Raw genomic sequence first — 14,673 nt, forward strand, 5'->3', positions numbered from 1 at the left:
ACGCCCACGTGCAACACCTATTGTGGATAGTTCACCAATGAGAAAAGCAAGAGAAGAAACTCTCAAAGCAACTTCTTCAAAAGTAGCAAAGCAACAAAATAAGCAACAATCAACCATTGACAAGCTTAAAGAGTAACTTATAAACAACTCTGTGGGGCCTATACTAGACAATATGACACTGAGTTACATCCTGATTGATCTGTGATCAGAGAGCAGCAGGTTACTGTTGGAGCTGCTGCTTTACTTTAAATCCAGTTTATATTCAGGGACAACTGAGGCTCCACACAGGAGAAGAGAGAGAGAAAAAACTAAGTTCTGATCCATGAATCTGTTCCTTAGCATATATGAATATATATATCGGATACAACTATTTTGTCAACAAAAAGATTCCAAATAAAAAAAAATCAAAATCTAAAAATTCGCATTAAAAAGACTTTGGAAATATAAAGCATGTCGAGAAGTTTGTAGAAGAAGAAGAAAGCAGCAGTAGCAGAAGAAGAAGCGCCCACGTGTCTCTGACGTCACAGGGAGTCTCCGGTGCTGCATGTAAACAAAGCGGAGCTAGCAGTGGTGCTAACGGCTAGCAGCGGCAGCTCCAATGAAGATAAACGGACTTTAATCCGAACCGAACACAGCTGATCCGGAACCCCGAGTCTGAGGAATGGACTGAATCAGAACCGCCACCATGTCTATGGAAGACCCGTTCTTTGTCGTCAAAGGGTCAGAACCCCCGCACCGAGCTAACTGAAGGCTAACTGAAAGCTAATACTCACATCTACAGCAGAGCCGATGCTATCAGGGAGCTAATAGCTACCTTTAGCCCGCGGACAGCTGATCAATAATCAATTTGATCAAATAATCTGGAGTTCAGCCAGCTAGCCTTAGCTAACCAGCATGCTAATGTTAGCCTTCTGTAATCTAATGAGCAAACTAACCTGTTAGCATTTTAGCTCTTCTGTGCTAGCAGGATAAAAGTTTGACTGTGATCACGTGACATTTGAGTCCAGAAAATTAAAAACGAAAATGTTCCTAAATATTAACAATAGCAGAAATACAGAATACATTTTTATGAATTTACAGATAAAAAGAATATAATTTAAAACCGTATACTTCTGTTTATTTAGAAATATAATACAGTGTTACAGTGATATTTATTCACAAGAAATCAAAATGAAGTTTTAGATTTCTGTTTTTTCACCTGTAAACACAACATTATATATAATAAAAATTATATATATATATATATATATATATATATATATATATATTATTTCTTTCAGTTTACAGTTAATCAGAATAAACTTGACATTTCAGTTTATTTCTAGACAATCTAGATGAGGAATCAAAATGATTTAAATAACAGCTAGATTTAAAAATGTAATTAAAACCAGCATGTTATTAAAATACAAAGAAATTAATTAAGACTCTCATGGTGTTTGCTATGAGAGAAAACTCTGATAGTGAGAGTGGCTGCAGGCCTCTCACACTTTACAGTTATTTTTTAGTTTGTTTATTTTTAATGCTCATTATAAACAGATTGTTTTTTTATAAAGGGACAGATTACAGATTTATTCAGAAGTATGGAAACTCTTGTTTTACCATATTGAAGTGTTTTTTTCTTTTGTCGATGAATGAGTAAAAATAACTTCAAACTAAACTAACTAAAACATTTACAAGAAAACAAAACAGTTATACTTTTCCATTTATTTATTAGTGAGTAAAACTTGACATTTCTGTTTGTTCACACAGAGTGAAACTTTACATTCTGCTTTTTATTTATGTGCAACGTAGACCACAAGAGTTGTCATTAATTTCATTATACAACGGTGGAAAAAAGTTTTCAGACACCTTTTAAATTTTACACAATCTCAAATGTATCATGAAATATTTGTGTAAAAATACTCTTAGTGTTTGTAAAGGTGTGGCTGCATTAGACAGACACAAACAAATACATTTTTTGGTCTACTGTTTACAAGAAAGTCACCAAAACTAAATTCTACTAAAATGACCCAATATTCAAAATTTCTTATTTTTAGGGAATCCATATTTTTGGGGGGTTTTTAATGGCTTTTTTTAGGATTTATTTAACTCTTGTGTCGTCCTGCGGATCAAAATTGACCTGTTTCAGTTTGAAAATGTGAAGAAAAAAAAATCTCAGTGAAACGTCTGATGTCCACATTTTCAACATTTTTGGGAAATACTTGGATATTTTTTGGTAGAAAAAAGAAATGTTGAAAATGTTTCTTAAGAACATTCACACATAAAAATCAACCAAAATCCAGCAAATTTCACTGGATTTTGGTAGATTTTTATGTGAATGTTCTTAAGAGAATAATAGAAGTTTTACTGATATATATGGAATCACTGTAGATATTTTTTAGGAGTTTTGTAAGATTTTAGCACATTTTTTGAAAATATTTACTAGTATTTTCTTGCCAAATTTGGGGAATTTTTTGAAAGTAAAACTTTTAAGGAATTATTGGAATTTTCTTCCTGAAGGTTTTGCAAATTTTCTGAAATGTTAGAATTTTTTTTGCAGAGTTTTGGGAGTTTTGTCAGACAAGGAAACAGTATTTTTTGGTGCCACTAAATGAGGAAAACAGGAGGGTAAATATCATGATTATGATTGGACTAAAAGAAATTCCAATTAAAGAGCTAAGAGTGATTCTTCATGCCATATTTCACAAATGTATGGAGTGTTTGAAAACCTTTCACCACCTCTGTACATTGTGTATGTATAATGACAATTAAAAGTATTCTATTCTATTCATTCCTGCTGCCTTTGAACAGGGAGGTGCAGAAGGCCGTGAATGCAGCTCAGAGCCTCCATCACAGATGGCGTGAACTCCTGCAGGAAGGAGGCGGAGCCTCCAAGGAGGAGATCGACTGGACGACCAATGAGCTGAGGAACAGCCTGCGCTCCATCGAGTGGGACCTGGAGGACCTGGACGAGACAATCAATATCCTTAAATGACGGTCACGTGGTGATTATACGACAACGAGTGATGATCATGTGACGCGTGTTTGAAATTCTGTGCCTCAGACGTTTAAAATGAAAACTGACAGCGTTCCTTAACCGTCAGCGAACGCATCGTGGAGTCGAACCCGAAGAAGTTTAATCTGGATGCAGCCGAACTGTCGAAGAGAAAAGCTTTTATCACCAGCACCAGGCTGACCGTCAAGGTAACTTTATTTACACAGACGCACCGTCAAGGTAACTTTATTTACACAGACGCACCGTCAAGGTAACTTTATTTAAAGAGACACATTGTCCAGGTGGTTTGATCGATACAGAGATTCTGCTCTGAGTTTTCTTGGTGATTATGTGAGACTCTGTGTTTAACACTAGAAAATGAGTGAACGTGTTCAATAAATCAGCTGATTCTCTGACAGATAAACTGATTTGTTGGAATAACTGATCAATTTATCGACTATTTTCTGAATTGATCAGCTGTTTGGTCTCTAAAAGGTGAGAACACATGGATCAGAGTTTCCTTAAATCCCTTATTTTGTCCAAAGACATTCAGTTTCCTGTCACAGAGGAGGAACGATGCTGGTGGAATATCAAATACGTTCACAGTTAATCTCTGATGTCGTATTGATTGCTATCAGGAGTTTATTGGTATCTGAAGAACTGATCGATTCACTGACTGATCTTTTTTGTTTTGAAGGAAATGAAAGAACAAATGTCGAGTCCAGCTGCTGCCTCTGCCGACAGAAAGAACAGACAGGTACCTGTTCACTCTCACCTGTTCACTCTGTTCACTCTCACCTGTTCACTCTGTTCACTCTCACCTGTTCACTCTCACCTGTTCACTCTGTTCACTCTCACCTGTTCACTCTCACCTGTTCACCCTCACCTGTTCACTCTGTTCACTCTCACCTGTTCACCCTCACCTGTTCACTCTCACCTGTTCACTCTGTTCACCCTCACCTGTTCACTCTCACCTGTTCACTCTGTTCACTCTCACCTGTTCACTCTGTTCACTCTCACCTGTTCACCCTCACCTGTTCACTCTGTTCACTCTCACCTGTTCCCCCTCACCTGTTCACTCTCACCTGTTCACTCTGTTCACCCTCACCTGTTCACCCTCACCTGTTCACTCTCACCTGTTCACCCTCACCTGTTCACTCTCACCTGTTCACTCTGTTCACTCTCACCTGTTCACTCTGTTCACTCTCACCTGTTCACCCTCACCTGTTCACTCTGTTCACTCTCACCTGTTCATTCTCACCTGTTCACCCTCAACTGTTCACTCTCACCTGTTCACTCTGTTCACTCTCACCTGTTCACTCTCACCTGTTCACTCTGTTCACTCTCACCTGTTCACCCTCACCTGTTCACTCTCACCTGTTCACTCTGTTCACTCTCACCTGTTCACTCTGTTCACCCTCACCTGTTCACCCTCACCTGTTCACTCTCACCTGTTCACTCTGTTCACTCTCACCCGTTCACTCTGTTCACCCTCACCTGTTCACTCTGTTCACTCTCACCTGTTCACTCTGTTCACCCTCACCTGTTCACTCTCACCTGTTCACTCTGTTCACCCTCACCTGTTCACTCTGTTCACCCTCACCTGTTCACTCTGTTCACTCGCACCTGTTCACTCTCACCTGTTCACTCTGTTCACTCTCACCTGTTCACTCTCACCTGTTCACTCTCACCTGTTCACTCTGTTCACTCTCACCTGTTCACTCTGTTCACTCTCACCTGTTCACTCTCACCTGTTCACTCTGTTCACTCTCACCTGTTCACTCTCACCTGTTCACCCTCACCTGTTCACTCTGTTCACTCTCACCTGTTCACCCTCACCTGTTCACTCTCACCTGTTCACTCTGTTCACCCTCACCTGTTCACTCTGTTCACTCTCACCTGTTCACCCTCACCTGTTCACTCTCACCTGTTCACTCTGTTCACTCTCACCTGTTCACTCTGTTCACTCTCACCTGTTCACCCTCACCTGTTCACTCTGTTCACTCTCACCTGTTCATTCTCACCTGTTCACCCTCAACTGTTCACTCTCACCTGTTCACTCTGTTCACTCTCACCTGTTCACTCTCACCTGTTCACTCTGTTCACTCTCACCTGTTCACCCTCACCTGTTCACTCTCACCTGTTCACTCTGTTCACTCTCACCTGTTCACTCTGTTCACCCTCACCTGTTCACCCTCACCTGTTCACTCTCACCTGTTCACTCTGTTCACTCTCACCTGTTCACTCTGTTCACCCTCACCTGTTCACTCTGTTCACTCTCACCTGTTCACTCTGTTCACCCTCACCTGTTCACTCTCACCTGTTCACTCTGTTCACCCTCACCTGTTCACTCTGTTCACTCGCACCTGTTCACTCTGTTCACTCTCACCTGTTCACTCTCACCTGTTCACTCTGTTCACCCTCACCTGTTCACTCTGTTCACTCGCACCTGTTCACTCTCACCTGTTCACTCTCACCTGTTCACTCTCACCTGTTCACTCTCACCTGTTCACTCTCACCTGTTCACTCTGTTCACTCTCACCTGTTCACTCTCACCTGTTCACTCTGTTCACTCTCACCTGTTCACTCTGTTCACCCTCACCTGTTCACTCTCACCTGTTCACTCTGTTCACTCTCACCTGTTCACTCTGTTCACCCTCACCTGTTCACTCTGTTCACTCTCACCTGTTCACTCTGTTCACTCTCACCTGTTCACTCTCACCTGTTCACTCTGTTCACCCTCACCTGTTCACTCTGTTCACTCGCACCTGTTCACTCTCACCTGTTCACTCTGTTCACTCTCACCTGTTCACTCTCACCTGTTCACTCTCACCTGTTCACTCTCACCTGTTCACTCTGTTCACTCTCACCTGTTCACTCTCACCTGTTCACTCTGTTCACTCTCACCTGTTCACTCTGTTCACCCTCACCTGTTCACTCTCACCTGTTCACTCTCACCTGTTCACTCTGTTCACCCTCACCTGTTCACTCTCACCTGGTGTATATGGAGCTGCTGCTGATGCGTTTTCATGTTTCAGGCTCTGCTTGGTGACCACGGCGCCCAGGGCCCCATCTGGCAGCCCGGTCCTGATAAATACAGCCGCCTGGACCGGCAGCTGCAGAACGCCAACTCTCAGTTCATCGAGGAGCAGCAGGTGCAGCAGCAGGTACAGTAACACCTGAGCACACCTGTGTTTTCACCAGACGGACTCAGACTCACCTGCTGCTGTTTGTGTGTCAGCTGATCGCGGAGCAGCAGGACGAGCAGCTGGAGCTGGTTTCTGGAACCATCGGAGTTCTGAAGAACATGTCGGAGCGGATCGGCATGGAACTGGACGAGCAGGCAGTGTAAGACCCACCACTGAGGTTTACCTAAGTTACCTGAGTTTACCTGTGTCACCTGAGTTAATGTGTTAGCTGTGTTACCTGTGCGTCTCTGCAGGATGTTGGACGACTTCAGCCATGAGATGGACAACACTCAGTCCCGTCTGGACAACGTGATGAAGAAACTGGCCAAAGTGTCTCACATGACCAGCGGTAATCTGCCCGACAACACACGACACTACTAGTTAAAACTAGTTAATTGTTCTGAACAATTTTAGGTGTTTATCTTATGAGTAGTTATGGTGAGTTATAATTAGTTATGGCAAACTAACACTAGTTAATAGTTCTGACCTGTTTTAGGTGTTTATAGTTAGTAATGGTTAGTTAACGCTAGTTAATAGTTCTGAACTGTTTTAGGTTTTTATCTCATAGTTAGTTCTGGTTAGTTAACACTAGGTAATAGTTCTGACCTGTTTTAGGTGTTTATCTTATGGTTAGTTATGGGTAGTTAACACCAGTTAACTAGTTTTAATGTCTCTGCAGATCGTCGGCAGTGGTGCGCTATCGGCGTGTTGCTTGCCATCCTCTTCGTTGTCATCCTCCTCTTCTTCATCCTTTGATTGATGCCTCCTGCTGTCACTGAAAATTCATCCTAATCCAGTGTCTGCTGGTCTCTACTGGACCAGACTGGACTTTACTGTGCTGAACTGTACTGGACTCTACCTGACTCACCTGGACTCACCTGTATTCTCCTGGACTCACCTGTATTCTCCTGGACTCACCTGTTTTCTCCTGGACTCACCTGTTTTCTCCTGGACTCATCATGACCCTGGACCCTCCTGGACTCTCTTGGACTTTCTTGGACTCTCCTGGACTCACCTGGACTCTGCTGGACCCTCTGGACTCACCTGGTCGGCCTCCTGGTTGGTGGAACTGAAAAGGCACTTTTGGTTTGTTGACTGTTAAATTGGTTTCAGAGGTCAAAGGTCAAACCAGTGGAAACACGTTTGATGTGTTTTAATGTTTTGCGTTTTTTTTTGTTTGGATTTTTATTTCAACATCTGAAAATAACCAGTTCCACTCCAATTTATCTTGACTATAACTGCAGTCTAGCTTGAGCTTAATTCCAGTTTAGCTTAATTTGAACTCCAGTTCAGCTTGAGTTTAACTCCAGTTTAACTTGAGTTTAATTCCAGTTTAGTTTTACTTTAGCTCCAGTTCAGCTTTAGTTTTACTCCAGTTCAATTCCATTATAATTTCTAGTTTAACTTCAATTATCTCCAGTTTAACTTGACTTGAACTCTGGTTCAGCTTGAGTTTAACTCCAGTTTAACTTGAGTTTAATTCCAGTTTAGCTTTACTTTAGCTCCAGTTCAGCTTTAGTTTTACTCCAGTTCAATTCCATTATAATTTCTAGTTTAACTTCAATTATCTCCAGTTTAACTTGAATTGAACTCTGGTTCAGCTTGAGTTTAACTCCAGTTTAACTTGAGTTTAATTCCAGTTTAGCTTTACTTTAGCTCCAGTTCAGTTGTAGTTTTACTCCAGTTCAATTCCATTATAATTTCTAGTTTAACTTCAATTATCTCCAGTTTAACTTGAATTGAACTCTGGTTCAGCTTGAGTTTAACTCCAGTTTAACTTGAGTTTAATTCCAGTTCAGCTTGAGTTTTACTCCAGTTCAATTCCAATTTAATTTCAGTTTAGCTCCAGTTTAACTGTGTTTCAACTCTATTTGAGTTCCAGTTTACCTTCAGTTAACTCCAGTTGAACTCGAGTTTAACTCTGGTTTAACTCAGGTTTATTTTTTTAACTTGAATACCACTTTAATCACCATGTCTTCATCAATTTTAAGTTGTGGTTGGTTCAGGTTGAACTGGTTCCTAGAAACTCTTTTTAAAGTACAAACACTAAAACTTCCTGTTTGTTGTTAGTTTGTTTACAGTTTGTTTTTGTTGACTGAAAACTTTTTTTTTTTGTTCTGATCATGTTTCCAGCAGATCGATCAGACTTATTGATCAGACGTTTTAATGTGAAATCCTACCACACACTTTTCGCTGCTGTTTCACAGTAAAAGCCTGTAAGCAGCGATAGAAGGCTTTTATTGTGAAGATTCCCACATCATTAGGTTCATGGTACCTAGCAGTGATGTGTCACATGACATCTGCGGCCAATCAGATGTCAGGAATGAAAATGTTTGCTGTTCGAACAAAATCAGATCAGACTGAAAAAAGTAAAGGAGATAAACAAGATAAAAACCTGCGATGTTCTGAGTTTTAACTTGAAATCCATCCAGTCGTCTACAACATGGAACAGTTTCCGTCTAGAAATTAAACTTCAATCATGTTTCTTCACAGATTGGCACAATAATAACTATAATATTAATAATAATATTAATAATAATAATATGGGATGTTCTGATCTAATCACGATCAATCGAGTCTTTTTTTAACTGATCAGGATCAAACCTCAGTCTGATCTTTGGTTTACATCTGGTGTTATAAAGGAGAACATACTTTACCCCCTAACACTACATTTACCCCCCCAACACTACATTTACCCCTAACACTACATTTACCCCTATTACGTTATTTACCCTCTAGCCCTACATTTACCCTCTAACTCTACATTTACCCTCTAACACGACATTTACCCCTATTACGTTATTTACCCCTAGCCCTACATTTACCCTCTAACTCTACATTTACCCCCCTAACACTACATTTACCCTCTAGTACTACATTTACCCCCTAACACTACATTTACCCTCTAACACTACATTTACCCCCTAACACTACATTTACCCTCTAACACTACATTTACCCCTATTACGTTATTTACCCTCTAACACTACATTTACCCCCTAACACTACATTTACCCCTATTACGTTATTTACCCCCTAGCCCTACATTTACCCTCTAACTCTACATTTACCCTCTAACACTACATCTCAGATTCCACCTACAGTATCACAGACAGTCGGTTGTCAGACTTCGTCTACTTGAATTGTTTCTCATCAGGAAAACGGTGTCAGATTGTAACTGCAGATACTAAATAAATTACTGGGATCAGATCTGGGGGGAAAACGTGATCAGGACATCCGTAGTAATGATAATATTAACAGTAATAATATTAATAATAATGGCAGCAGAAGTGATCAGTGGCAGAGTTTGAAGTGAATGAATGAAGACTTTCAGTTTGCAGAGGAACTGTGTTATCGATCGGTTTGTTATTGATGAATGGTGAAAACTGTCTGAGTCATCGTCATTTAGTTTTTGTGTCTGCAGGTGAATATTTCAATAAACTCCAGATAAAGAAAAACAGCTGTTTGTTTTCTGCTGCTATTGAAATCACACAAGATTCTTTATGACACTTTTTATTGAAATTATAAAGCCGTTAAAAATGTTCACAATGTTGAGCAAACCAGCATTAAACAAAAATCAAAACACAGTCAGCAGGGTCGAGGAAAAGGCCTGTTTGATTGAAATGAGGAGAGCGTTCCAGAAAGATCCAGAGAATGTTACAGAAACATCAAGAGAACATTACAGAAAGATCCAGAGAAAGTTACAGAAATATCCAGAGAGCGTTACAGAAATATCCGGAGAACATTACTGTAACATCCAGAGAATGTTACAGAAAGATCCAGAGAACGTTACAGAAAGATCCAGAGAGCGTTACAGAAATATCCGGAGAACATTACAGAAAGATCCGGAGAATGTTACAGAAAGATCCAGAGAATGTTACAGAAAGATCCGGAGAACATTACAGAAACATCCAGAGAACGTTACAGAAACATCCAGAGAACGTTACAGAAACATCCAGAGAACGTTACAGAAAGATCCAGAGAACGTTACAGAAAGATCCGGAGAACATTACAGAAACATCCAGAGAACGTTACAGAAACATCCAGAGAACGTTACAGAAACATCCAGAGAACGTTACAGAAAGATCCAGAGAACGTTACAGAAAGATCCAGAGAACGTTACAGAAAGATCCAGAGAGCGTTACAGAAATATCCAGAGAACATTGCAGAGACATCCAGAGAACATTGGAGAAACATCAGGAGAACATTACAGAAACATCCAGAGAACGTTGCAGAAACATCAGGAAAACGTTTCAGAAACATCAGGATCACCAGCTGAAACTGACTTATTTGTGCATCACAGCTGTGAACCTGGTTCCTTCAGTCAGTTGGCTCATCTTTGGGAAAATCATCTACACTTTAGCTTTTCTTGGACTTTAAGGTAAAAGAAAATGCTGCACATCAGCTGTTTTTACTTCAGCTTTCCAAAACCAGAAACCAGCACTTTCCTTTGAAAACAGAAACAAACATTATGAGCAGCAGAGTTCAATATATCCAGACTTTCTTTTAGGCCATGAGGCATGTGGTTTGGATTTTTCCCACTGAGTGGCTCTGCACAGCCTCTAAGCCAATAGGACGGCTCAGATACCTGAGGATTCCCCAGATGACTCATCTAATGTGTGTTGTTCCTGAAGAAAATGGATGTATTATACTGATTTGTCAAACAAGTTTTGGAGTGCACTGACCAATGGATAGATGGAGATGGCTTACAACCAGGGGTGAAAGTAAGCCGAAACGGTCCGGTACTGCGTACCAGCAAAAGATCCGGTACGGGTACACCGCCTGGCTGCCTGCTATCGACCGTTCACTCAACAGTACATGAGTGCGCATGCGTGTCTACTTTCCGTAACACAGGCTGAATCCCAAACCGCCCCCTACACACTCCCCCTCCACTACCGAGTGTCACTCCAAAAGAAGTCACACTCGCAGCTGTGCAGGGCGCCTATTATTGAAGGGGGAGGGTATAAATACGATCGACAGGAATGGGACGCCCTGTCGCCTCACCGCAAAACGGAAGACGTCATTGCCATGGTAACACAAAGACGCCTACTGTCATGGCTGTAGCGCTGTGGCACAGGTTGCAACTAACAAGGATCGCTGCTGCTTCCAGAAGCCGAAAGCATCCCACTTTTTTCACTCACATGTTTTCCAATCCTATTATCTGGCATTTCAAATCCAACAAATGAATAAATGAATTCTGTCAGTTGTGTTCAAATTTTAAGGTGTCAGGGGGTGCACAATTAAATCAAATGTCAGCAGAGAAGAAGATTTGTTTCTTTTGATTTATCTTTTTACACCACTCTTTTTGTGATGTTCTGTCAGTGAAAAAGGCGTGGGAGAAATAATGGACGCATGTGGAACTCACATCAATATGTTGTTTCCTCCTCCATTTCGATGTTGCACTTCCTGAAAAAGTTGTCCAGAGTGAGCATCGATGCAGACTCGCTATTTAAGGGCTGAACAGTCCACTCTCCCTCCGCACTACGCGGTTTGGGACGGCCCTTAATATGGAGGACCCTCCGCGGGAACGTGCAAACGGAGGGGTAGTGTGTAGGGATAGTGTGTAGGGGGCGGTTTGGGGCTGAATCCCAAACCCCCCCTACACACTCCCCCTCCACTACCGAGTGTCACTCCAAAAGAAGTCACACTCGCAGCTGTGGAGGGCACGTATTATTGAAGGAGGAGGGTATAAATACGATCGTAAGGAATGGGACGCCCTGTCGCCTCACCGGAAAATGGAAGACGTCATCGCCATGGTAACAGAAAGACGCCTACTGTCATGGCTGTAGCACTAGGATCGCTGCTGCTTCTAGAAGACGAAAGCATCCCACTTTTTTTCACTCACATTTTTTCCAATCCTATTATCTGGCATTTCAAATCCAACAAATGAATGAATGAATTCTGTCAGCTGTGTTCAAATTTTAAGGTGTCAGGGGGTGCACAATTAAATCAAACGTCAGCAGAGAAGAAGATTTGTTTCTTTTGTTTTATCTTTTTACACCACTCTTTGTGATGTTCTGTCAGTGTGAAAAGGGCGTGGGAGAAATAATGGACACATGTGGAACTCACATCAATATGTTGTTTCCTCCTCCATTTCGACGTTGCACTTCCTGAAAAAGTTGTCCAGAGTGAGCATCGATGCAGACTCTCTATTTAAGGGCTGAACAGTCCACTCTCCCTCCGCACTACGCGGTTTGGGACGGCCCTTAATATGGAGGACCCTCCGCGGGAACGCGCAAACGGAGGGGTAGTGTGTAGGGGTAGTGTGTAGGGGCGGTTTGGGATTCAGCCTGGGATTCAGCCACAGTGACTGCTATGGCCAATAGCAGCCAATAGCAAGTAGGTGCGCTTGATTTATTGCACTGGGACATTTTCCACAACTCGTCAATAGACGTCAACAAGCGCCGCTTGCACCGGGACGGGACGAACAATAAATTACACCTGAAATTCCACATGTTCTTGTGATTGGCTCAAAAACTCCCAACAGGATTTACAACAGTTATCATTGACAGATACATATTTTAAATAAAAACGGATTAAAGCACTACAAAACAGTCAATCTTTTTTTGTCAAAGCAATAATGCAGAGGAAAATAACCTCTTTGATTAAAAGAAAAGACTGAAGAAGGGTTACCACAGAAAATCAGAAACTAACTGCTACTACTGTAACTACTTTAGGCCTCTGTGGAAAATCTTTTAGGTGATGTGTTTTGATGTTTAGTTCCATTCTGAGTGTTTGCTCGCGACCTCATGTCTGTTCTTAGAGCTTTGTATTCTGGATGTTTATCAATGTTTAAATTAAAGCAAAAAGTTTACCGTATTTTCAAGTATTATTAATTCCTACCTATTCCATTGGCCTACAGTAAAATATTAATACGTTTTTATTTGTGTTTTAACTTTGCTATTTTAAAATGCATGAAGTTAGAGCGAGACGAGGGTTTTGGTAATAGTACCGGCAAGAATTTAAAACTCCTTTCACCCCTGCTTACAACACAGCATAGCTGTGGATTTAGCAGGAAAATACCAGAAACATGTGGGACAGGGCACTGATTGCGATCTCAGTTGTGTTGAGCAGGAACAGACATGCAGCAAAACAAGAGAATGTAGGCTTACTGTCAGTAGCAGCGATACTGACTTCAGCAGTCCAGCTCCATCTGATGCTGGCCCCTCATAACCGGCACTTTGTCTTTGCCCCATACAGTGCCTTGTGAAAGTATTCGGCCCCCTTGAACTTTTCAACCTTTCGCCACATTTCAGGCTTCAAACAAAAGATATAAAATTTTTATTTTTTGTCAAGAATCAACAACAAGTGGGACACAATCGTGAAGTGGAACGAAATTTATTGGATATTTTAACTTTTTTAACAATAAAAACCTGAAAAGTGGGGCGTGCAATATTATTCGGCCCCCTTGCATTAATACTTTGTAGCGCCACCTTTTGCTGCAATTACAGCTGCAAGTCGCTTGGGGTATGTCTCTATCAGTTTTGCACATCCAGAGACTGAAATTCTTGCCCATTCTTCCTTGCTAAACAGCTGGAGCTCAGTGAGGTTGGATGGAGAGCGTTTGTGAACAGCAGTCTTCAGCTCTGCCCACAGATTCTCGATTGGATTCAGGTCTGGACTTTGACTTGGCCATTCTAACACCTGGATACGTTTATTTGTGAACCATTCCATTGTAGATTTGGCTTTATGTTTTGGATCATTGTCCTGTTGGAAGATAAGTCTCCGTACCAGTCTCAAGTCTTTTGCAGACTCCGACAGGTTTTCTTCCAGAATGCTCCTGTATTTGGCTCCATTCATCTTCCCATCAATTTTAACCATCTTCCCTGTCCCTGCTGAAGAAAAGCAGGCCCAAACCATGAGGCTGCCACCACCGTGTTTGACAGTAGGGATGGTGTGTTCAGGGTGATGAGCTGTGTTGCTTTTACGCCAAACATATCATTTTGCATTGTGGCCAAAAAGTTGGAGTTTCATCTGACCAGAGCACCTTCTTCCACATGTTTGGTGTGTCTCCCAGGTGGCTTGTGGCAAACTTCAAACCAGACTTTTTATGGATATCTTTGAGAAATGCTTTCTTCTTGCCACTCTTCCATAAAGGCCAGATTTGTGCAGTGTACGACTGATTGTTGTCCTATGGACAGACTCTCCCACCTCAGCTGTAGATCTCTGCAGTTCATCCAGACTGATCATGGGCCTCTTGGCTGCATCTCTGATCAGTCTTCTCCTTGTTCGAGCTGAAAGTTTAGAGGGACGGCCGGGTCTTGGTAGATTGCAGTGGTCTGATACTCCTTCCATTTCAATATGATTGCTTGCACGGTGCTCCTTGAGATGTTTAAAGCTTGGGAATCTTTTTGTATCCAAATCCGGCTTTAAACTTCTCCACAACAGTATTCTGGGACCTGCCTGGTGTGTTCCTTGGTCTTCATGATGCTCTCTGCACTTTAAACAGAACCCTGAGACTATCACAGAGCAGGTGCATTTATACGGAGACTTGATTACACACAGGTGGAT

General features: G+C 41.6%; 1 protein-coding gene across 1 annotated transcript; it reads left to right on the top strand.

Moving 5' to 3' along the window:
• The first annotated feature begins 518 nt into the window (after window positions 1–518).
• stx6 (syntaxin 6) lies at window positions 519–9,622 on the top strand. The gene is made up of 8 exons (XM_022209076.2): window positions 519–720; window positions 2,791–2,960; window positions 3,089–3,183; window positions 3,672–3,731; window positions 6,013–6,141; window positions 6,216–6,322; window positions 6,417–6,511; window positions 6,842–9,622. Exons 1-8 carry the CDS (start codon window positions 686–688, stop codon window positions 6,916–6,918), a joined length of 768 nt encoding a protein of 255 aa, XP_022064768.1. The 5' UTR covers window positions 519–685; the 3' UTR covers window positions 6,919–9,622.
• Window positions 9,623–14,673: the final 5,051 nt, after the last annotated feature.

The sequence above is a fragment of the Acanthochromis polyacanthus genome, chromosome 4 (genome assembly GCF_021347895.1).
Source record: "Acanthochromis polyacanthus isolate Apoly-LR-REF ecotype Palm Island chromosome 4, KAUST_Apoly_ChrSc, whole genome shotgun sequence".
In the NCBI taxonomy this organism is placed as follows: domain Eukaryota; kingdom Metazoa; phylum Chordata; class Actinopteri; family Pomacentridae; genus Acanthochromis; species Acanthochromis polyacanthus.

Bases quoted from the DNA above. Each gene is read 5' to 3' on its own strand.
- stx6 (XM_022209076.2), top strand. From the start codon at position 686: ATGTCTATGGAAGACCCGTTCTTTGTCGTCAAAGG. The intron at 6,323-6,416 runs GTAAGACCCACC...GCGTCTCTGCAG, and splicing joins GAACTGGACGAGCAGGCAGT to GATGTTGGACGACTTCAGCC. The intron at 6,512-6,841 runs GTAATCTGCCCG...ATGTCTCTGCAG, and splicing joins AGTGTCTCACATGACCAGCG to ATCGTCGGCAGTGGTGCGCT.